Source organism: Equus asinus, chromosome 5, assembly GCF_041296235.1.
Source record: "Equus asinus isolate D_3611 breed Donkey chromosome 5, EquAss-T2T_v2, whole genome shotgun sequence".
NCBI classification, from domain to species: Eukaryota; Metazoa; Chordata; class Mammalia; order Perissodactyla; family Equidae; genus Equus; species Equus asinus.
Genome location: NC_091794.1, coordinates 15,872,278 through 15,897,190, shown reverse-complemented (window position 1 = coordinate 15,897,190; position 24,913 = coordinate 15,872,278). Strand labels below are relative to the sequence as shown.

The window sequence follows — 24,913 nt, the reverse complement described above, 5'->3', positions numbered from 1 at the left end:
GGTGGCTCTATAAGATATAATAAAAAGAAGAGAACCAGATAGAGAACTCCGAGGTTCTGACTATAGCATAGCGTACTATCTGAGAAGTTATGCAATTCTGGAATTTAATTTAGCTAAATTTAATTACACTATCCTGATCTGAAACATCATGACACAGACACAAGAATGTAAGTCATTTGTTTAGGGTCATGTAGCTAATTACTGAAGGAAACAGAACTAGAATCCAATCCTTCTGACTCCTAGCTCTGATGCTCCTGCAAAATATATCTTAACAGAGCCTAACTCTACCACCTCTAATTTGGTTGGTGATGGGTAGACTCTATTAAAAAAAATAAAAGCATATCAAGTGTTGTTTTCTCATCTACAGCATAGCCAGGACCATGCTAAGTGCTATAAAGGATCAAAAGACATATAAACGCTCTAACAATTTAGTTACTTCTTTTAATTAGCCTTTTTTTTTAAGATTGGCACCTGAGCTGACAACTGTTGCCAATCATTTTTTTTTTTTATTCTTCTCCCAAAAGCCCCTCAGCACACAGTTGTGTATTCTAGTTGTGGGTCCTTCTGGCTGTGCTATGTGGGATGCCGCCTCAGCACGGCTTGCTCAGCAGTTCTAGGTCCATGCCCAGGATCTGAATCACTGAAACCATTGGTTGCTGAAGCCAAGTGTGCAAACTTAACCACTGGGCCATGGGGCTGGCCCTTAACTGGCCATTTTGAAGTGCAAATCCCTCTCCTGGAATCTGGGGAAGCTGTGTGGCTGCTTTGACCAAAACAATACAACAAAGTAATGTTTTACTAGTTTTAGGTTTCAGGCTTAAGAGGCTGCTGGTTTCCACTTTCTCTCTTTTTCAATACTTACTCTGAGAGCCCTGAACTGCCACGTGGAGACACCACATAGAGAGGGAAATGCCCAGTCAACCTCTAGCTGTTGCAGCCATGCCAGCCGAGGCACCACACATGTGAGGGAAGAAACTTTCAGATGACTGCAGACTCAGCCTCCACATGACTACAACTGTATGAGGGCCCCCAAGCAAGAACATCCAACTGAGTCCATCAACCTCAAAACCAGGAGCACCAAAGCACTGTTCAAGCCACGAAGTGTGAGAGCGGTTTGTTACTCAACAATAGATAATTAAAACAATAATCATCTTTCATCTTCCACAACACAAGGAGGTCCTTCAAATATCCTCTGGATAAAGGAATAATCTAAAATTCTATAGTTTAAAAAATATTTCATAAGTACTCACTTTGCTGGCAAGAATCTACATATCGGAGGTACTATCTGTCCTCACAGCATTCCACTGTAACTCACAGGTCTGTCCTCCATGGGGCTTAACCACTCACCTTTCCCACAAGCTGTACGATTTCTGCCAGGTCTTCTTCCTCCTGCAGGATCTCCTTAGCTTTGGTCCTCAGAGGAACAAACTCTGTGAAGTGTTTGTCATAGTACTCGTCCAGGGCACGCATGTACTTGCTGTAGCTGATCAGCCAGTTGACAGAGGGAAAATGCTTACGTTGAGCTAGTTTCTTATCCAAGCCCCAGAACACCTGATTAAAAACAAAAAGAAAAATTACAATGATTTTTCTTAAAAACTTAAAATTAAAAAGTATTGAGGCATATTTGTTTATCCTAAATATGTAATTCTATAATTTTTTGGTCAAGTTATCTATCTTTTTGGTCTATATCATGTATAACTGAAATAGAATAAAACTTGCAATTAAAAAATATATTTCTTCCAGTTTCAGGATTGGTAATATCTACAAATCAAATTAAAAATTTACCTGAATTTCCCTAATAGTGTGTCAAATCTGATAGCAAAAACAAAAATTAATTGACTCTTTTGAAGATTATTATGGTCTAATATAAACAAACAAACCAAAAATGCCTATTGAGATAGAATAGATATTCACTTTGATTAAAAACCTCTAAATGTTCTAACTGAATTCAATCCCCTATCATTAGAGGCCAATCCAATAAGATCTAACAGTCATTTGTTTGAGGTCAAACATTCACATGTATTTTATGCATTCCTAACTTTGCTCCCCTTTCCTTGCAGTTTATAAATTAATAAATTTAGAAATCAAAATTTTAGCAAAGGATAAAGACCTTGAGAGTTGTAAATTTAACCTCTGTCATTTCTTTTTATTTGATACTGACAGAAACATAAGCAAATATTCTGTTTTTCCCACATGAATAATACATATATTTATGAATACATTGACATATATTTTCTTTATGATAGCCCTGCCTTGACTACATCTTTTATTTAGGCTTCTTTTAATGGCCAAGTTGGCTAGCTATCCATGGAAATTCATGCCCTGTTGCTGGGGAGCAGCTGCGTAGGCAGAGACCACATTTTCCAGCTGTGCTTTCATCTGGGTGTGGCCAATAGAACGAGTGGAGTGACTGCCTCTGAGCCCAAGGTTCAAAAACTGGGTGTGTCTTCTCCACAGTTTTCCCTTGTGCTCGTCCTGGCCAGACGCAGACGATTACCAGGCTAGGTGATGGTGGAACCACAAGATGGAAGGGGCCCTCATCTCTGAACTACCAGTGAATGGAAAAGAGCTGTCCTCTGACAGGATCATCTGGCTATGAGGAGAAAGAAACTTCCACTGGGTTTTTGCCATTATGCATTTTTGGGCCTATTTGTTTCCACAACTAGAGTTATTCTAACTTAAAGGACAGTATTACTCTAACACTAATAAAACTTTGCTGCGCCAGATGTATTTTCCACTTATAGATACTAAGTTTATTATAAACCCTAGATAAAGAGCTGAAAAACAACAGACAGTATTAAAGGCTCTCCATGATAAGAATGTTCCCAAACCAGATTTTACCATCGCCTACTCTTCAGTGACTGAATGAAATACTTCATGATGATTTAGGTAACACCAGAGCGGGGCAGCAGTGAGGGTGGGGTAGGAGTGGGTAAGCTCAGGAGTCGACCACACTAGGACAAGATATACCTGAACAATACCAAGAGTAGCAGATGTAACTGGATCAGAAAAATCACCACCAGGAGGAGAAACTCTAAATTTAAAAGAAAAAAAGTCATTAGAAATGCTTAAGAAAAATTACTTGTAAAAAGTAAAACTTTTTGGAAAGTCAATTTTAATGTAAATAACTTTAGAACTGATCTTTGAAAAGAAAATGTCACGGAAAAATATTAAATAAAAACCAGTACTAAGTAGTAAATAAGAAGGATCACTACTGAATACCTTCTGGTGTGAGGAATGAGAGAGATACTATGACCAGTTTCATTATTCTAACCAGGAGAAGAAGAAGGAAAGAAGGAAAAGCTGAGAATAAAGCATGGCTTTACGGAGTGATCACGAATCTTCACCTTGTCTCTCCATGATGCAATCTTACCTTAAAATGTCTATAATTTTCTAAGTATTCTTAAGATACTGCTTATATGACTTGAGCATAATAAGTCAGTTAAGTCAAATCCATGGAACCAGAATATGCAGAGATGACCTAAACAGGTACATTTTAAAGAGCTTCTCGGGTGACTCTGAGTACAATCTTGGTTAAGAATCACTACCCTCAGAGGAGGCTAAATGTATTCTCTTTAAAAATTCTCTTTAAAAAGTGACTTTTTTTTTCTTTTCAAAAGTAAATAGTTGGGTGCTTACGCTCCTACAATGCTGACACTTCCTTCTCTTTCAGGATTTCCAAGACATTTCACCCTGCCTGCTCGCTCATAGAAAGAGGCCAGACGGGCACCAAGATATGCAGGATATCCACTATCTGAAAAATAAAAAGAAATTTAAAAAGAGAGGTTCTAAGCTAGCGCCGAAAATCCCACTGGTCTTGCTTACACAATGAGCAATACAAAGACTTACCAGCAGGCATTTCAGCTAAGCGACCAGAGATTTCTCTAAGGGCCTCAGCCCACCTAGAGGTAGAGTCAGCCATCATACTGACGTGATAGCCCATGTCTCGGAAATATTCTGACAGTGTAATTCCTAAATTGGGAAGAATATTACAAGTTATAATCTTATAATGTAAAATCCTGACTTTTTCACCCAGAAGAAAACTTTAAATAAGTAAGTACATGAGATGCCTCTTTTGGGGCACACAGGTAAATGATCTCTCCTAGCTTCCTTTATATTTAGAAATGGCCGTGTAATGGACCTCCAGCTAAAGGAATGTAAGTCAAAGAAACGTGTTCCATCACCAGGCAAGCCACACAACCTTCCATGCTCTTTCTCCCTTCTGGCTTACTGAGATGGAGAGGACTCCTAGGAGCCCTGAAAGTCAAGAGTTGAAAATGAAAGAGCTCTTTCAGCCTGGGTTCCAGCCCAAAATGTCAGAGTAAAGAAGAGTCCCTTGACCACCTGAAATGAACATCTATTATAACGAGCAATGATAAATTTGGGCTTATTTACTGCCACAGCCTAGTCTACCCTAATATACATTTTAAAAAGTAGGAAAAGAATTTTTTCCCAATTCTTTGTTGAGATAAGTCTGAAATTAATTTCCAATGTAGCTTTTGTCTATATATCACACACACGTACCAAAAACCCCTCAACTAATTAGCTTGTTTGGTTATTTTTCAAAAGTAACAATGTTATTAACATGAATAATATCTTAATTATCCAGATCATTCTGCTATGCAGACCAGGTCCTGTCCTGTAAAATCACATACAGTAAACCACTTAGAAGAAGCAAATATACAGAAAGAAGTCCTAGGTTCTAGTTCCTGTTCTGTCATTAACTTTAGCAAAGTAACTTCACTTGTCAGTGTGATTTCCTAATCTGTTCAAAGGGAATAACTCTTGCTCTATCTATCTGTGCATATCAGATGAAACGATACATATAAATGCCCTCTGAAAAGTACAAACTGTTATGCAACTCTAAGATATTAGAAATGAATAGTTGTTGCTACATTAAAGATTCTCAAACTCTAATGCCCTGATTCCCTTATTTTACCAGCAAAGAAACAGAGGCTTATAAAAAACAAAATAGTGCTTGAAAATTCAGCACTTTACTACTTATCATATTACACCTTTCAGGATAAGAAATACTGATTTCTGAGGCTTCCAAAAAACGGCTCCATGAACAAAGTCTTTAAGAAATATTACTTCTTATTATTAAGGATTAAAAAACACAATAATTATCACATATTTCTGTCTGATGATAGGATCAGATCCTCTCTTATACAAACATGGCTATGTTTTAAGTCTCTGTGATGACATTCACAAATACGTGTGTGTATATTTTAGAAAGACTTGGTAGAAGAGACAGATACATGAGTAAATCTCAAAGAAGTTTCATGGACCTAAAGATATCAGTGCCTACAAGAAAAAAACCCAAAACCTCAGACAAAATCAAAAGATGAATAAACTAGAAAAACATTTTCAACTCATGACAGATAAAAGACTAATTTTAAAGAGCTTTTACAAATCAGTGTGAAAAACAACTACCACCCAAAAGGAAAATGGACAAAAGGCAGTTTTCAAACGGTTAATACCACACAGGAAAGATGCTAGCTCACGGTCAAGAAATACAGACTGAATAGGTATCTAACGAAGACGGATAGTAAAATGTTAATTGTCAAATCTAGGTGCTGGGCAGAAGTTCACTGAAATATTCTGAACTTTTCTATGTTCGTTAATTACCATAACAAAGTGGTGAAAAGCTTAGCTTTTGGTGAAGATGTGCAGAAACAGAACTCTTGTCCACTGTGCTCCCTTTTGAAGGGCTATCAGAATCTAAAATCTGCATTAACAGTTGTATTCTTAGCAATTTACTTCTAAGAATTTACTTCACAAAAATGTACAAAGAAATGTGCACACGAAACAGACAAAGAAACAGTGTAAAAACATGTATAAGGATGTTTTGGTGATGCACGGTTTGTGATAGCAAAAAAAACTATCAATAATCCAAGTGTCTACTAAAAGGAGGCTAGCTAAATAGAATAAGACATATCCATACAAAGGGACGCTGTGCAGCCTTTTAAACATAGGTAGACTTCCTGTCTTAAAATAGTAGATGAATATGTCACTTTCTCCTCCTTCTCATAAAAGTGACCACCAAACAAGGAAAACAAGAAATATAGAAACACAAACTCTATTGTCAAAAACCAGGGGACATGTTTACCTCCACAACAAAATTATGAGGAAAGCCACTTAAATGAGGTAACAACCAAATAAGGGTGTGGGGAGACACCAAGAATTCACCTGAGGCTGCACATCTCAGATTAAGCTTCTGCAAACTAGGAGGTGCATCCTAAGGGGCAAAACGAAGGATCCTTTGTTTGGAACACTGCAAAAAGGGTACAGAGTAGGGGCAGGAGTTCCTTGGACCCAGTTTGGCATCAAAGAGAAACAGGGAGATGGAGACAAACAAAACATGTAAGCACCCCTTTTTTTCAGTAAGTAATAAGTGAGAGAGGCTGAGCAGAAGAGAAAGAATTCATTATAAGTGGCCTTGTAGCTGCAGATGTCCGTTGGCAGGAGAGAGCAAAGAGTAAAATAACTTAATTGCACAACTCCACGCCCTAACAAACTTCACAGATTACCATGAAGAATTCCTGCCACCCATTCCATCTCTTGCAAAGACAAGTAATAGTAATAATAAACATCAGTATAGGAACTAAACAAAAATATAGGAAGAAAAAAGACAGAAGAATAGAATACAATGATGGTCAAAGAACCTGCCAAGAAAGAGATGAAAAGTGTGACCACAATTAATTAATGCAAGAAAATGTTAATGATGCATCCTACCACGGAATAAAATCTCAAGGAATATACAGTAAGATCAGAAAAGATGTTTCATGAGCCAGCAGAACTCAATAAATAGCTGAAATAAAACATAAAACCATTACAGAAATGAAGCTTGCATTAGAAGCAACACAAAGAATAAACACTGATTATCCTGTGAAGAAATGGATAAAAGGCTAAATAAAAATGTTTAGAGGGGGGCCAGCCCCGTGGCCGAGTGGTTAGGTTCATGCACTCTGCTTCAGAGGCCCAGGGTTTCGCCAGTTCAAATCCTGGGCTCAGACATGGCAAAGCTCATTAAGCCATGCTGAGGCGGCATCCCACATGCCACAACTAGGACTCATAACTAAAAATATACAACTATGTACCGGGGGGCTTTGGGAGGAAAAAGGAAAAATAAAATCTTTAGGGAAAAAAAAAAAGGTTAGAGAGGAAATGATATGCATGGAAACAGATGAAGAAGACCCAGTGTGTCCAGTTTGAAGAAGACAACCATAATGGAAGAGAAAGTTTCAGAAACAATTCCCAAAAATGTTCCAAAATAAAAGACATATTCACAGATTGAAAGGGTATACTACGTCTTAGGGAAAATTTATCAAAACTATCAATACTGGGATATAGCCTAATAAAGTTATGAAACTTTAAATTTAAAGAGAAATTCCTCTGGACAAAAAGAAAAATCATCTACAAAAGGAAAAAAGCAGGCCAGCATTTAATGCTAGAATAAGAGTTCTTAAGGAAAGAAATATTGATCCAAAAATTTTATACTCAGCCAAACTACTGTTAAAATTTAAAGGCAGCAGGAAAAAACCCAAACTTATGAAGAAACAAGAATTAAGGGAATACAGTTTCCATGAGCCTTTCTTAAAGAAACTTCCAAAGTCAAATTTTAGCCAACCATGAAACAAATGGAGAAACTGTAGACAAAGGACTGCCATTGGGAACTGGCTCCACTTTACGCTATAGGTCTAAGGCTACCAATACTGGATGTATGGTTACAGAACAGAACGTGAATGTTATAAATCTTGAAAGTGAAGAAATAAAACTACCAAAAGCTGGGATACAAGTGGGAACAAAGATGAAAGCTAATACACAAACATACTGATTTTCTTATCTTTTATATTCAGCAGTCAAAATATAATAATTCAAAGCTGATAATTCAAGTTATACAAGTATATTCAGAGTTAGATCAATGGTAAAACACGTAACAAAAAAAAAACCTCACACAAAACGGTGGTAGAAGATATATTATTTTATGGTCACTAAAAAGATTGGGGCAGCTCTATAAACATCTTATATTGACATATTCTCAAGATGTAGTAAGTAAAATATTTTTTAAAAGCTAGGAATATGGTTGTAGGTAAAGAAGTATTCGAGAATGAAAGAAAAGTTCTTTGGAAAAGAAAATCTTTGGTGCTAGCTTCAAACCTAAGAAGAGATGTGAATTGCTTTTATTCTAACTCACACACTCACCAGTATAAATAGAGGCTTCTCTAGCAGCAACAGGCATGTTGGAGGTATTGGCTACCAATGCTGTCCTCTTCATAATTGACTCCACCTTACCGTCAACTTCCATCGTGAGCTGGAGGTAAACAATCTATTAGTGATCCTCTAATTTCTAAAGAGAACATTTCTGTCCCTTTTTCACAACTTGTTTATATAAAACCCCTCATAATCAGTGTTCCCAAAGTAATATTCCCCATCACTCCAACCTCTTCTCTCTGCCCCACTGTGCTGCAAAGAAGATAGGCATTATTTCCATTTCACAAATGAATTCCATTATTTTATGGAAAAAGCAATATTACTATAATAACCTAGTAGATACAAAGCCTAATATAAAGTTCTCATCTATAAATGTTTTGTCTATTATCTTTCCCCAATAACTGAAAACCACCAGTCCACAAAAAGAAACTTCCAAGTGTTTGACTGAAAAATTCAAATTCCTTTCCTTGAATATACAAATTGAATCACAAATATAATTAGAAAATTCCTTAAAATACCGTTGACAAACGAGAGCATTGCTCCAAATCTATCACAAAGCTTTATTAATTGCCAGTGAAAGTTGATGAGTGGTATTTTCTCTAGAAAAGCATTTGAAGCTTTATATACACAGACCTCTGGGAAGTCCCGGAGGACTTCAGACATCTCGTTTCCTCTTTCCCCACATCCTACATAGATAATCACATCACTGTTGGAATACTTGGAGAGAGACTGAGATATCACTGTCTTTCCACAGCCAAAAGCCCCAGGGATTGCAGTAGTTCCTCCCTGTACACATCTAAACAAAGAAAACAAAGTGTGAATTACTATACTTGCTAAAAATACTAATAAATGAAGTAGGTAAGTGACACACAAATATAAAGAAAGCAAGCACTTTGAAATATTTTCATCTGTATCTATAGATACAAAGACAGATATACAGATAAAGACACAGTAATTGCTCCCTTAGTTTGTACCTATAGTAGTGTATGTTTTTTATTATCATTAATCATCTCTATCATCTTTAATAGCTGAAAATTGAAAGTATATTCCTTAAGGTACCTGGGGAAGAGGGATACGAAAATAAGATAAATAAAAAGTACTAATGATATTCTCAATGCTTACATAAATTAGTTCATGAAAGGACAATATAGGAATTAAAGCTGAAAGAAAAACATGAATAACTTTTGAAAGTTGTCTTCTAAGGAAAAAATAAGAAGACCTAAGAAATTCATATTTTGCTATAAAGGTTCAAGAACAAAGACTTTTGTTAAGGTGTTAAGTCAATCCCCGTCTACCCATTCAATGACTTTTTATGAAGTACTCCCTACCTACTAAAACTGTGCTGGAGATGCTGGAGAGACAGCAGCAAACAAGAAAGCCATGTTTCTGTACTCACACAACTTACATTCCAGTGGGGTAAACTGAGAGTCAGCAGGTGATTACAGTACTATTTAGCAAATATTTTCAAACCTTCCCTAAAAAGTGGTAGTGAAGAGTGAAATATCCTTAAGGGCAGAGGAAAGTGAATGTCATAGGGGTGTGTGTGTGTGTGTGTGTGTGTGTGTGCGTTCATACAGTGAGTGTGTGCGAGGGAGGAGGAAGATCTGGCCAGGAGAAATGAGATGCAATGCTAAGGGAAATTTCTTTGTATTATGGTGTTTTATCATAAAATTCACAGAAACACTGCATCCTTAATAATAATACTACTTTTTTTCAATATAACTAATGTGCATTAAGATTTTTTTCTCCTCCAAACCTTTCAGTGACTTTGACAAAGAAGGCATGTCCATCCATCCCACGGCTTTGTATACCTCTTTCAAATCACTTTTAACCTTAAGTTCCGCAATCCAATGTGAAAAGTGTTATCATAGAAAACACCCAAGGTGCTATGGAGGTACATAGGAAAGGGTGCAAAGTCTGACAATGGATTGAAGTGAAGTTAGGAAATAATTCTTGAAAGAAGGTAAGACCCAAACCGAAACAGAAATTAGCCAGAAAAAGGGAAATAACATTCCAAGCAGAGGGAACAGCATGCCTAAAGGTCCAGTGGCAAGAGGGAGCATTGCTTGATAAATTCAAAATCCTTCAGTATGCCTCGAAGATGGCACATAAAGGAAGCAGTTGGGCAGTTAAGCAGCTGAGACAATACTGGAAGGTGAGCAACAGCCAGATTATGGGTGGCTTTGTAAGGAGTTAGAGTATGTATTTGTTTTAAAAGAGTAATGAAGAGCACTTAAGGGTTTTAAGCAAAACAGTGCAAGATCAGATGTGCGTTTTGGATGGATCACTATGCAATATAGATAACCACTTAAAAAGAAGACAAGACTGAAGGTAGGAAGTCTGAGTAAATGTGATTACTGCAGGAATTAGGGTATAACAATTATGGTTATGGAGAAGGGATAAAAGACGTAGATAAAAAATATTTAGGGAATAGAATAAAAGCACTTGTTCAATAATTAGATGCGGGAGGGTAAGAATGATCCTTGAGAGAAGTCTTAGATTCTAGATCAGGCATTCACTGGATGGATGATAATGACATTTGTTGAGAGAGGCAACAAAGAAAGATGAGCAAGTTTCAGGGAAGGGAGTGGTGATTAAGGGCATAATTTTAGTTTTGAACATACTGACTTTGAGGCACCTGTAAGACATTCAAAAGGAGAAATATAATCAGAAGTGGATATATGAGTCTGGAACTCAGAAGAGATCTGGGATGAAGATACAGATTTAGGAATCATCACATATAGATGAATATTTAAGTCAGGAGAGTGGACGAAGTCATCCACAGAGGGTAATATATATAATGAGGAGAGAGGAAGCCATAGAAGAGGGGAAAAACTCTAAGAAACATCAAAATTAAAGGAGAAAGAACCTGCAACAGAGAATAACAACTTGTGGACAGAAGCTAACAGGAAGAACAAAGAAAGAGGGTGTTTCAAAGAGGAAGGAGTAGAAAGCAATATCCAAAGTTGTAGGAATTAAAAAAATACTAAAACTTAGTTATTGAATTATCATTATGGGAGTGACTATGATGTTAGCGAGAGCAGTTCCAATTGAGTGATGGAGCCAAAGGCAGAGTGGTACAGTGAATTAGAGTGGGAAAAGTGGAGACAACTAATTGATTTTTTTAAGAGGTTTGGCTGCGAAGACGAAAAGCAGTGGAAGGTAGAGAGGGGGAAAAGGGTAGAGGGTGAAATCTTTTTTCATTAGGTGAGAGATAAAGGAAGATAACTTATAGATGGAGGTCTCTGAGGAGACGTGAGGTGGGATAAGCTCCAGAAAGAGGAAAGGAAGAAGAGCTGAATGGGAATGTACATTAACTGCAGCTGTTTCAGATCTGATGGCTTCTAATTTCTCTGTGAAGGATCTGGCAGGATCATCTGTTGAGAATGAAGAAAGAAGAGTGGAGTTGAAGACTGAGGCAAGTGGAGAGGTTTGAAACAGCCCCTGAGGAGGGCAGGAGAACGATGATTAGGGAAATTTAAAAGGATTGCTACACAGTAGTGAGATACCAACTTGCACTGATCGTTTTATTTCCTTAGCAGCCTGTGTGCAGACTTGGAAAGAGGAGATAGCTGGACTGATTCACAGTTGAGATTTTGCCAGGTGGGTGTGACAGAAGACAAAGGAACAGAAAAATTTAGCAGACTGGCAAACGTTCATAAAAGTGATAGACTATGAAGTTTAAGTTGGATAATGAAGGATATGGACACAGAAGGTGCTGACTAATAAGAGTCAAAGGACAGAAGATCTCATGAGAGAGTAATAGAACAACTCGGAGAGCAGGTCTGAAGGGTAAGGGGTTGAAGGGTAAATGGGATGATACGGGTTGGTGATCAGAGGTTGAAGGAGTTACTCTATCATCGCTTCAGTCTCTTCTGTGAATTAAATGATGAAGTTATTTGTTGAAAGTAAAGCAGGATACGGTGAAGCCTGACATTTAAAGAGAAAGGCGGTTTTTTTTTTCCTTATAGATTGGCACCTGAGCTAACAACTGTTGCCAATCTTCTCTTTTTTCTTTTTCTGCTTTATCTCCCCAAACCACCCCCGTACATAGTTGTATATCTTAGTTGCAGGTCCTTCTAGTTGTGGCATGTGGGACGCTGCCTCAACATGGCCAGACGAGCAGTGCCATATCCATGCCCAGGATCCAAACCGGGGAAACCCTGAGCTGCCTCAGCGGAGTGTGCAAACTTAACCACTTGGCCACGGGGCTGGCCCCGAGAAAGGCGGTTTTTAAGATGAGGAAAATGGCAAACAGCAGACTACAAATTAAGAAAGATTGCTGGCTTTCTTATAAGCATAGAGAGCCCAGCTGATTTTAGAAATCATCAACTTATAGTAAGACCAGTCTACTAATCCTAGGATAATTTAAGAAAGATAGTTAAATTGTTTTGGCAGAGCTTTTCTTCTGGAAATTTTATTTTTTCAGAAAGTTTTAGAAATAATGTTTTCCTTTTGTACTTGTGAAAAAAAGAAGTCTTCCATGGTTTGACTCTATAATAAGAATTGGCAATACATAAATAAATTTAACTAATTCACTATTATTTTTCTAGATAAAATTTATTATAGGATTAGCACATAAAACCTTTATCTATAAAGAAGTGAAACAATAAGCACATATAATTAATAACTCTGAGGGAAAATCACGGGACACAGCTCAAACTCACGGAAAAAGGGCATCGAGGACTCTCTGCCCAGTCAACAGAGGATGATTAGCTGGCAGCTTCTCGGTGACAGGACGAACTTGACGTACAGGCCATACTTGGACCATGCTAAACTTCTCCTTTACACCTTCAAATTCAAGCTCCAAGACAACATCCTATAAAAACACAGCAGGATTTGAAGTACAGTCAAATTTATCAACATTTCTTCCTCTAAATCAAAGTAACCAAGATTTCTCTTGGGGGTAGAGAGGTGGTGCATGCAAGTAGGGAGAGAGCTTTATACTTTTTATTGTAAACCTTTATATACAGTTCTAAATTTTTTAACGAGGTGCATTTATTACTGTTTTAATGATAAAAAATTCAGGAGTTTTTGAGAGAGAGGTATCTCAAGTAATAGAGAAATGGTTAAATTACACAGATATGCATAGGGAGGAATCTTGAAGGATACAGAAGCTACTCCTGGGACTGGGGGAGGGAAGAAATGAAAGCTTGCATCATTTACTTTCCCTTCTTTGTTTTGCTTACTTTATTATTATGTTTTTATGCTGCTTTAATGAAAAATACTTAGCTATTAAGACCCCTAAAATATTTAATAAAGTGAAATATTTTTAAATATTTACAAAAGCAAAAGGATAGTGAGTAATTCTCTAACACGTATGAATAGTGAAATGGTTTCAACTATTCACAAACAATCCCAAAGTCCATAGACCTATAGAAATCTGTAATTTTGTTGATACATGAATCTGAATTGTCTACTTCAGAGAGGTTCTTCCATGTACAAGTGAGTGAGTCTCTAAGCTAGGGAGGAGAGCTAGCTGACTGCCCAGAATGCTAATCTTAACTCTTGTTCCTTATATGTTATCGAGCACAGATTTATTCTTGTGAAATTATTAGAAAACTGTTATCTTTTATCACATTTTATCGGGAAAAAATTATATGTTACGATGCTCTCCTCCATAAAGTTATCTTCACACCCACAAAGACTATTATGGGTCTACTATATTTGATATGATATGATTATCAGTAACATTATGTTTTAAATGGCTCACCCAAAGTTAAGAATCCATATAATCTATTATATAATTAATTATGTGAGTATAGATTGACAATTAAAATCAAAGAGTACTCTATGCCTAAAGAATCAGGGCTTTAAATAATGTAGCATAAGTTAAGAAGGTAGGAAAATATTATACTAGATATCTCTCTCAAAAAAGAAACAGTACGTTCTGCTTTTTGTATTCCCAAGCGCAAGTTTAAAAAAAAACTTAAATAAGTAATTATAGAAGTTACTTAAAACCTACATATTAAATATCAACTCTATAACTATGGCACTAAAACTGGGCAACTATCCTATATAAGTAGAGTCACTCTGTGAGATAAAAGTTCCTATGATACTTACAGAGGTATCGTAATTTCCAGGTGGAGCAATGTAAGTTACGGTTCCTCTGTTTCGTGGGGGTAACATGATTTTGTGTTTGATGAGTGAGTTCTCATTGACAATTCCATAAATATCTCCACCAGTGATATGACTGCCAACCTAGAGAACAAATGTATTTGCTGTTTAATGTTCAAATAAACATCAAGTAGACTCATCCTTGCTGCTATTATTTAAATCATTTGCCTCACTTATCAATGAAATATATTAGTTCCATAATCCTTCTAGTGTATTCAAGTAAAAATTTAAATTATGCTTCTGTGGTCTATTTTTATCTGGACTAAGAGTACAAAATAGTTCACTAAACATCCATTTCACATTCTTTCACCAATTTCAGAAATCTTGGTTACAAAGACATACCCGCAGGTTTTTGCAAGGTGTGAAATCCCATTTGACATCTCTGCTGAGAGCAGACACATTTACTCCTCTGGGAATGTAGATACTTTGGGTCTGACTGCTGATATCTGACAAAGGTCTTTGAATACCATCAAAAATGGCTCCCATAATGCCAGGACCAAGCTCTACCGAGAGGGGTTTACCAGTGCGGAGAACAGGATCCCCAACACACACGCCAGCTAGAAACAATTGTTAAGGAAAACTTACTATCAAAGTTTAGAGCTACTATAAGAAGGAAATACCACAGTTTAACAGGGAAATGATACTTAAGGAGCTAAAACAGAGATTCTCAAACTCTCAGTTCACAGCATCCTTCGTGTTTCAGTAACTTTTTCACAGTGATCTATGACAAAAGATATATCTAATAATTCCATTTATTAAATGGCTATGTCCAAACAACTTACTAAACATGTATGTCCTAACAATTGAGTAGCACTTTGAAAGAAAAATATAATTTGAAAGAAAAAAATATTTTAATTTCATTTTTAAATAACCTCAATTCTTACAAATGGGAAGTATGTGCCTATTGCGCACTGCACAATTTTCAAACCTTGGAATCAGACTGAATACCTGTTCCACATTCATTTTCATATGATACTTGCTATTTAGCTTAGCAATTGACAAAATTCAGCTTTGCAAAAATATGACATCATCGACAAAAATATAGTGCAGCCGAATAATGAAACTGTTTATTATCTTAAGCTACTAGTTCATGTGGTGTCTGCAAGGTGTCTAATATTCCCATGTGAACCTCAACAATTCAAAATATCCTGGGGTACCTAATGAGTTTGCTGCAGCTGCTCAGAATGCCTTGGTTCACAGTTTGGGAACAAGATAAAAACAGAAGCAAAACCCTCTCCTTAATACATTGTTTCAACTATACTGCTGAGGAACAGCAGTCTCCCTAAAAGGATATTAGTACCTGGACAAAACTTAAAATCTTAAGAATTAAGAAGTGGTTTTGAAAAGAAAAAGAATAAAACTTGCAAATAAGCACACTGAATCTGCCTTGATCTCACATACTTGTTGATAGGCGTAAAATCAGTACAACTTTTATTGATAGCAATACCTATCAAAATTTAAAATGCACAAACCTTGACCCAAGAATCCAACGTCTATGAATTCATACTATAGTTATACTGTAACACTGTTTGTAAAAACAAAAGACTGGAAACAACCAAAATTTCTATCAAGAGACTGATTAATAAATGATGGTATATTCATATGTTGGAATTCTACGTAGCTGTAAAAAAGAATAGGCGCTTCTATGAATTGCTCTAGAAAGATTTCCAAAATATATTTTCATTTCAATATTTGATATGAAATTTTTCAAACCTACAGCAAAGTTGAAACTGAACTCCCCTACATCTACCAGTTAGACTCTATCATTAACAGTTTACTGTATTTATCATGTATCTATCCACCTTCCACGATATATACATTTTTAAGTAAAAAAAGCAAGGTGCAGAACAGTGCATATATGGTATCTTTTGAGGAAAAAAGCGAAGAAAAATAAAAATACATACTTATCTTGGTTCATATATTCAATTAACAAACAGGAAGGATATAGACTAAAAAGAACCAATAAAAGTGGCTACGTGCATGTATATGTGTGTGTGTGAAACTGGCCAGTACAAGGTGACATATGTGGGGAGGGTTGTCACTGTACATATGTTCATTTGTTTATTTTAAATCTTCAAACCATGTAAAAGATTAAATAAAAGATAACGCTAACAGTAGAAAAAAAATACTTTTGATTTCTTAGCTACAAAGACTTCTAATTTCATTTACATTTTTTGGATGATTATGCTTTGAATTAGCACCCCAATACTCACAGAAAGAACAGTTACCTGCAAGCATGTACTTTAGTACAGCAAAATGGTTCTACCAAATAAATCTTAATTAAATAGCCAAAGAATTAATGCTAATCTTGAGAATCAATCTAAGTAAAATACATAAATGAAGCAAAAAGAAAAAAAGTAGTTCCTCTTCACAAAGCCTAACCATTTATCTCTTTTTCATTGCAAATTTAAAATAATTACTATGTTAAAATCCAAAATTATGGTAACCAAACAAATAATAAAGATTCCCTAGTGCTAAAGCTATAGTGTAACAAGACACCCAGTGTGATCTATTAGAATAAAGATAAAGTGGTGACTGACTTATTCAGGGATTTACTATTTTAAAGAGAAATCATGATTGGAGAATTTTATCTAAACATATCAGTGCTGTTTTTCTGTTTATGCTTTCTTCTACAATATCTTCCTTCTGAAGAAGAATTCTTAATTAGTTCCCCCTAAAGTTGGTGAACTTTATAAGAGTAAAACATATTTCACTAGAAATATTAAGAGCAATGAGAGTTTAGAAGACAAAACTAATTTCCTAAAATAAGAGCACTAATTCCTCGTACCTTTCTTCAATAAACTCCTGTATAAATCAGATTTCTTCACAACACCAACATTTCAGGCTTCTGATACCATTGGTTGTTGCTGTTTCTACCTTTGCCATAAATCCTTAACTTCTGACTTGTAGACAGTGGCAAGAAATTGAACCAAAAAGGATACAAGTTTCTTCATACACCTGGATAGTAGCCATGTCACCCTCCAATCGGATGATCTCTCCAACCAGCTCGCTGTGGCCCACTCTCACCAGCTCATACATGGCTGCACCTGCCATGTCACAGGCTGTAACCACTGAAAAGAACCAACAAGTATTCTGATGACTTAAGACTCTGTGAGTAGTTACAGATAATTAAAACATCCAACAAATCCAATAATACACTTCTCTCATATATTCATAAGAAAAAAAACTGTGGAACACACGAAATTTCACAAAAAAGATGCATTTTTAGCCTATGACACAGAGGTAAACAAAATAAATTTGTTAGGTGAAAGCTTATTTATTTACATAATACACATGAAAACTATTTTGAAAAAGTTGGAAGTTCCATATGGCAAACTCTTACCTAGTGGCACTGAGACACGTTTTACTTAATCCAGGCTGCTATCATACATGGAGTGACAGGTTTTGGAATAAAAAACACTTTAAAACTAAAAGTGGAACAAGAGCTTTAGCTAGTGGCATGGCAGAACGCCACACAATTATCAGTTTGCTGTGCTGTCACTATTCCTTCAAGAAATAGTATCTAAAACAACATCTTTATCTTTTAACACTTTCTACCAGTGGCTCTTAAACTATTCTGGGACATGGACTGTTTTGATAAACTAATGACAGTTCTACCTAGAACAACTCATACATACATCTACAAACTATTTTCATAGCTCATAAGGATGTTTATAATTCTTCACCACCACTGGGTGAAGTCCTGATTAAGAATACCTATTTCTTAAAAATACTGAAGCAGAATTTGTACTTACTTTTTTGGACTACACTGTCCAGTAAGCAAAAATTACTTTTCTGGCAGGGATGGAAGGTTGCACATTTTCAGATACGTGTAGGAATAAACCTATTTTTAATATTTAGCCTTCTGATACAGTTAATTAGACTACACATTAGGTAATATTCAAGTGGAAACTATTAAAATATCAATATTGATTAACTTGTGTTAGAACAATGAAGATTTATTTCATAAATATTTACCTGTACACCTAATACATAAGAATAATTAAGATGCATTGAAATGCCAGAGATAACTAAAATTTTAAATCATATTTCATAAACCAAAAAGTATGCCATTTCTCTATTATCTTGTTAAGTACTTAAGAATTATAAATAGGTTCCAGGAGCAATTTATTACAAGTCTAAGAAAAATATTTTTACTTAAACTATTTTGATGGTATTCTCTTGCCTTTCCCCTATAAGTTCTTGTATGTAGCCTGTCTTTCCTAAAAACCTTTATGATCATCAAGGGGAAAATTATTTCTCTAAATGGCAAAAGCGATTGAAAACAGTGAAATGTATTTGCCAATGAGTTCAAGCTCAAACACAAATTCTAAGCATAGAAGCTTCCTGGGGAGAAAAAAGAGGCACAGTGATTGATAGTCTTCATTTGCTTAAACACCAAAAAAGGGTCATCATCTCCACTGTGATTAGAACAAGAAAAAGACTAGAGCATGAGGTTTATAAAAAGACATAAGGAAAAATGAATTTGCATGGCAGTAAGGATTACAAATCAATGAACAACTTTTACCTATGGAAACTGAATTACACTTTGCAGTGAGAGTGCGGAATAACAAAATGAATACTAGAAGGAGATTTATTAGTAAAAATGCAGGACCTCAAGTTTTGGCAGAATAAACATAAAGTTTAAAACTGCTTTCTGTTATCATTATCATGTCATAAGACTTCTTTCCCACAGGTAGCTAGTTATGTGATATCTGAAATAACCATTCAGAAGGATTTATATTTGCAAAGAGTCAAGGTTGATATTGCTGAGAAATGCTCTGAAAATGATTACTAAAGTTCAAACATTAATGGATATTTATGAACGCCTATTATCTGCAAGGTATTATATACTAAGCGCTATAAACTTCATAGCCTTTTTACTCCAGATTTAACAAAAACATTAAGACATTTAGGTGAAACTCTCAACACTGATTATACATTTACATAACAAACAGGATATCACAAATTAGTACCTCAATAATGATCAAATTTAGACAATGAGTGCTAGAGGACGCCTTATGATGGAAGTATTACTTCAGTCTTTTCACAGCTATGAAATCTTTAAGGACAGACAGAATTTATGTAGGTGAACAGAAACTTGTGTATTTCTACCTAAAATACCTTGAAAAGACATTAATTGAAGACAGGAATCTTTACTATTGAGATTATCGTGTATTACTTACCAGGTCCTGAGACCCCATGCACATAACCAAATGTGCTTTCTTTTTCTTCATCGAGTATTTTGGGTAGCTTGGAGAAATCCATCATGTTAATTTACCTATGGTAAGAAAAATTAAGTTATAATTACAAACACTAAAGCAAAAGAACCAATATAGGTAGTCAACACTCATCTTTGGTGTACTCTTGAGTTATTACCACTTCTTTAAAGTAAAATATAAAATCCTTAAAATTTGATTGAAAGTACCTCATTCCTGGATGGTCTACAGTAATTGAAATTCAGAATTATATATCCCTATGCAAAGTATTCCAGAGGAAATACCAAGGAGTGTAACAGTGTGAAGTCTTTCCAATGGCTTCTCCAGCCCTACATCTTGCCCTCTCTCCCATTATCTCTTTAACCTCCTCTCAACTACTCTTTCCCTTATATACAATGAACTCTGCCAGGTCTCAAACACACACATACACTCTGCCTGAGGGCCTTTGTACATTCCACTCCCGTTGCCCGGAGTACTCTTCTCCCAGATATCTGCTCCTATGCCTCCTTCAGGTCTTTACTCACTGTCACCTTCTCTGAGAGGCTTCTGTGCCCATCTATTTAAAATTGCAACATACCTCTCTCCTTCCCTGATTTTTTTTTTTCACCATATAACAAATTACATCTTACATTTATAATTTTTTAAATGTATTATTTTCTTTAAATTTTTTCTGGGATCATTTTCCCTTTTTTTTCTTTTTTAGCAGAACACAAAACAATTTAAGAAATTCAGTTCAGCTTCTTTACTTTATAGATGTGCAATCTGAAAAACCCAAAGAATAAACTATTCAAGACCAAATAGAAAATTGGTTGAGGATCCCAAAGTAGAAAGTTTATTGACTGCTGGTCTAACTCAATAATTACTGACACTTTAATAAGGGAGATAAAGATGTACATAAAAATAGCTAAATAATGTCTGGAAAAACCCATAAGGGAAGAGTCACAGATCACTAACTAATAAAGTGCCAAATAATATATACAGACTTATTTACTAAAAGTTCAAAGATGAGAATGTTTAGGGAATTTATCTTAAAGGTCAGGCAGAATTAGCATAAATTAAGAAAAGGAGGACAGCAAAGAAGGACACCATTTAGGTGGGGAAATAACAAAAACAAGAGAATGAAAATTAAATGTCCAGAAATAGTTAATAGACCAGCCTAACTGGAATAAAACATTTACAATAGGGCAACAGTGAGAAATAAGGATGGGAAGGTAGAGAAAGACTAATTTGTAGGTCTTGAAATGAATGCCAAGTGGACTTTATCCTACAAACAAAAGATTAAGGAAGAACTGTTATGAGAAGAATGATGCTTAATTAATCAAACAGATTAAAGTAGAAAAGGGAATGCAGGCATGATGAGAAGTTGAAAAGTTCTGGAATAGTTATGGCTTGAGCGTCAATGGAATTCAATTTATCAAATGTTTACTGAACTCCTACCAAGGAAAAAGCACCATGTTAAACTTAGGGAACAAGGATTATGAAGAAAAGGAGCTTTCGCTGGCTTTAAACAACCGTACTGTACAGCAAAATGACTTAAGCGTTCAAAATGACAACACATTACAGGGAGAGGAGGAACTGATTTGGGAGTGGGAGAAGTACAAACCAATGTGGATGCAGTAGGGGGAACAGGTAGCTGGAAAGTAAATTTTGAGGCTGACTGAGTTGAGTCCAGATAGAATACAGAAAGAGAGGAAAATCAAACTCTGAGCATTGGGGATTAATTCAGGCAGGGTTGAGTAGTGTTTTTCAGTCTTTCTGGAGCCTGTGAAGGATCACTACAGAGCTATAGACGCCACAGAACACAAGTGTAATCCATTAACCAAGATATCAAAGAACTGGGGAGGGGAGTATAACAATGAAGTCCTTAACAATGGAGTTCTCGTTTGATACACTTTGTCCCATCAGAAGGGGCATGGTGGACAGGGCTCACAGGAAGAACTGAGTGATTAAAGAAACAGGCAAGAGTGAAAACAAAGATCAAAACCACATGGAGATACGGGAGACCTTACAAGTGAAAAGTATATGATGAAAGGGGCAATAAAAGTACCAAGAACTTAAAGATGGTATTGATGATAAACCAGACATCATCAGCTTGATGATTTATTGATAAAGATGAAGGTAGGGCATAAGTAACTTGAAATAATGGAATTGAATTAGAAAAAAATAAACCAGCTACTACAGTCACAAATGCCACAATAAAGGAGACAAGAATTTTGGTTCCCTCAGTAGGAAAATTAAGTTGGAAGCAGGGCAGTTGAGGGAGGAAGTAAAGAAAAGGGGAAATTGGTTTACTAGGATTTTCCGACTTCCTAAAGATGCAGTAGAGGGGACTGTTGGTAAGCAGGTATGGGACTGCAAAAGACTGGAATATAAAAAGACAGAACAGGGGCCGGCTCCGTTGCTGAGTGGTTAAGTTCTCTCCCTCTGCTGCGGTGGCCCAGGGTTCAGATCCTGGGCGCAGACATGGCACCGCTCGTCAGGCCACGTTGAGGCAGTGTCCCACATCCCACAACTAGAAGGACCTGCAACTAAGATATACAACTGTGTACAGGGTGGGTTTGGGGAGATAAAGCAGGGAAAAAAAAAAAAAAAGATTGGCAACAGTTGTTAGCCCAGGTGCCAATCCTTAAAAAAAAAAAAGGAAGATTGACAACAGTTGTTAGCCCAGGTGCCAATCTTTAATAAAAAAAGACGGAACAAGTTTTTCTAGAAACTACTTAGATAACAGGGAAAAAAAGTTTAAAGACAAACATTAATTTAGGAAATGAGTTGGGCAACATCTTCAAGGAAGTAGTGAATCAGCAAATGAGGTCAAATTTTAATCTTCAGGGGCTGGCCCTGTGGCCGAGTGGTTAAGTTCACACACTCCGCTTCTGCAGCCCAGGGTTTCACCAGTTTGGATCCTGGGCGTGGACATGGCACGGCTAATCCGGCCATGCTGAGGCGGCGTCCCATATAGCACAACCAGAAGGACCTACAACTAGAATACACAACTATGTACTGGGGAGCTTTGGAGAGAGGAAGAAAAAAAAACAGCAACAGAAGATTGGCAACAGATGTTAGCTCAGGTGCCAATCTAACAACAAAAAAAATTTAATCTTCAGAAAATCAAAGGTTTTCAAAGTCAGAAGAGAACCTGGTAATCATACAGCCTAACTTCTTCCCCAAATACGGGTATTTCCCACATGGCATGCATGATACATGGTCATCTGCCTATTAAAGCAGAAATAGCATGAAATCTTGAGTCAGCAGACCTGGGACATCCTGGTTCTCCCAATGACACGCTGCAGGAGATCTTGGACAAATCAAAATCTCTTACTATCTCCATTTGAAAAATAAGAATAATGCCACCCACCCTTGAGTTGTGTTTAAATTACAAACTTGTTAAAATGTTCTTGTGAAAGTTAAATGCTTAGAAAAATTTCATCACCACTATTTCAACAGGGCTTCAATTTTGAAAAATCCATTCTATGTTTAGAAATCTCTTAGAGAGTTGTCTTGTATCCAACTTAAATCTACTTCCTCATAACTTCTACCCTCTGGCCCTGTTTCTTCCAACTACCATAGCCAGAGTAAGCATGTTCCTTCTCTAAGGAAATTCTCTTTAGTGCCTTCGACTGTCCCTCAAAGGATAATCTTTTTCAGAGCCTTCTCTTTGGAGGCTACCCTTTTCTGGCAGTATTTCAGGATGTCCATGTTCCTTTTAAAATAGAGCAAACAAAATAAAAAACAGTACTCTAAATGTTATATGAGTAAGTACTGAAGAGCACCACTTCATCTGTTCTGGTTCCTTCCTTTTACTGAGAGACAGAGACCAAGGCTTTGAGTCAGACAGACTGAGTTGGAATTTACACGTTGTGTTCTTGGGCAAATCAAATTCTTTCAACCTTTAGAGCCCGTCTCATCTGTAAAATCTAATGGGGGTGTTGCGAGGCACCTAACAGTAAGCCTAACAGAAAAGTAATAGTGATGACTACTAACTTCACTCTCTTAGTGCAAGCTAATATTGCTTAATTTCTAAAAAGTGCCTAATGTATTCTTATCTTCTTGCTACTTGAACCAAATCTAGTCACTGGCCTAGTTTTTTTCTTAGCTATTATGTATATTTTACCATAAATTAATTTTCTAAAACTAAATAGATTTTATTTTAAGCATTGATGATGTGCCAGGTGCTGTATTATGGGTTGAAAATATAATGGAGTAAGACAGTCTCTCCCTGGGCTGGTGGGATAAAAAGACAAACAGGTAGTTACAATACGGTGACGTGCGTGCTCTCTAGGAGCAGTGCAGGCTGGTGTAGAAGAGCACGAAGCAGGGGCATCTAACCTGGACTTGGGCAGCACAGGACTGCCTTCGAGGAGGCTAAGCTGAGATGTGAAAGATGAACAAGGAGGCATCTGAGTATACAACAGAGCTTCCTTACAGATGCTTCAAATCTCCTAAGGTTCACAAAGATGTTCTGGAGAGAGTTCATGAGGCAATAATGGTATCTGTTCTAATTTTTAAAAATAAGTATTTACATATTTTCCTTTAAAACCACAATGAGAGCCTACAAATGTATGAGCAATCATTAGTGGAAATCAAATGGCTTTGTTCATGATTCAGCTGCCTTGTGGGTTTATCACTCAGCTGTACAATCCTAGCCACCATGGGAACTGATGATAGTTTTTAACTTTTTTATTTTTAGGTATGTATTGTTCAACTTATGCCAAAGACAGCAAGCATTAGAAACAGTGACATCAAACTAATAAGATAATCAAGAGCCTAAGTGATAATTATATAAATTTACATGAAATGCTTTTCACCAAATCTACAAATTTGCAGTCATCTGATTAATATTCTTACATAGCAAATCAAGATGCTTCTATTTTTTGAGGGGGGATGTGAAGAAGATTGGCCCTGAGCTAACATCTGTTGCTAATCTTCCTCTTTTTGCTTGAGGAAGATTTGCCCTGAGCTAACATCTGTGCCAATCTTCCTCTATTTTCTATGTGGGTCACCACCACAGTATGGCCACCACCAAGTGGTGTAGGTCTCCACCTGGGAACCAAACCCAGGCTTCTAAAGTGGAGCATTCTGAAGCTAACCACTACGCCATGAGGCTAGGCCTGCTAAAATTTTTCTTTTTTATTTACTTCTTTCCTATCTGTATCACTCCCTAGAATGGAAATTTCTTGAGGGCAAAGAAAACAGTCCCTGGGCAAAGAAAATAAGCACTCAGTGACTAGTTACTGAATAACTTCATACCCCCAATACCACCTCCATTTTACAAATGGGGAACTAAAGAATAGAGATTTAAGTAACTCTGCCCAAGATCACAAAACTAGCAAGCAGAGGGTGGGATTGGAAGGCAGGCAGTCTGA

The 24,913-nt window shown here is 36.5% G+C and overlaps 1 protein-coding gene across 2 annotated transcripts in view; it reads right to left on the bottom strand.

Moving 5' to 3' along the window:
* Positions 1-24,913, bottom strand: part of ATP6V1A (ATPase H+ transporting V1 subunit A) — a 56,121-nt gene that overhangs the window by 11,611 nt on the left and 19,597 nt on the right. For both annotated transcript variants that reach the window (XM_014838623.3, XM_014838622.3), the window contains exons 2-12: positions 19,518-19,612; positions 17,274-17,402; positions 14,674-14,888; positions 14,278-14,415; positions 12,882-13,033; positions 8,848-9,010; positions 8,206-8,314; positions 3,850-3,972; positions 3,640-3,754; positions 2,971-3,034; positions 1,348-1,551 (exon numbers count right to left, since the gene is read on the bottom strand). In XM_014838623.3, coding sequence (XP_014694109.1) covers positions 1,348-1,551; positions 2,971-3,034; positions 3,640-3,754; positions 3,850-3,972; positions 8,206-8,314; positions 8,848-9,010; positions 12,882-13,033; positions 14,278-14,415; positions 14,674-14,888; positions 17,274-17,402; positions 19,518-19,602 — 1,497 coding nt within the window. In that variant the 5' untranslated portion in view covers positions 19,603-19,612. The remainder of the gene's footprint in view (positions 1-1,347; positions 1,552-2,970; positions 3,035-3,639; positions 3,755-3,849; positions 3,973-8,205; positions 8,315-8,847; positions 9,011-12,881; positions 13,034-14,277; positions 14,416-14,673; positions 14,889-17,273; positions 17,403-19,517; positions 19,613-24,913) is intronic.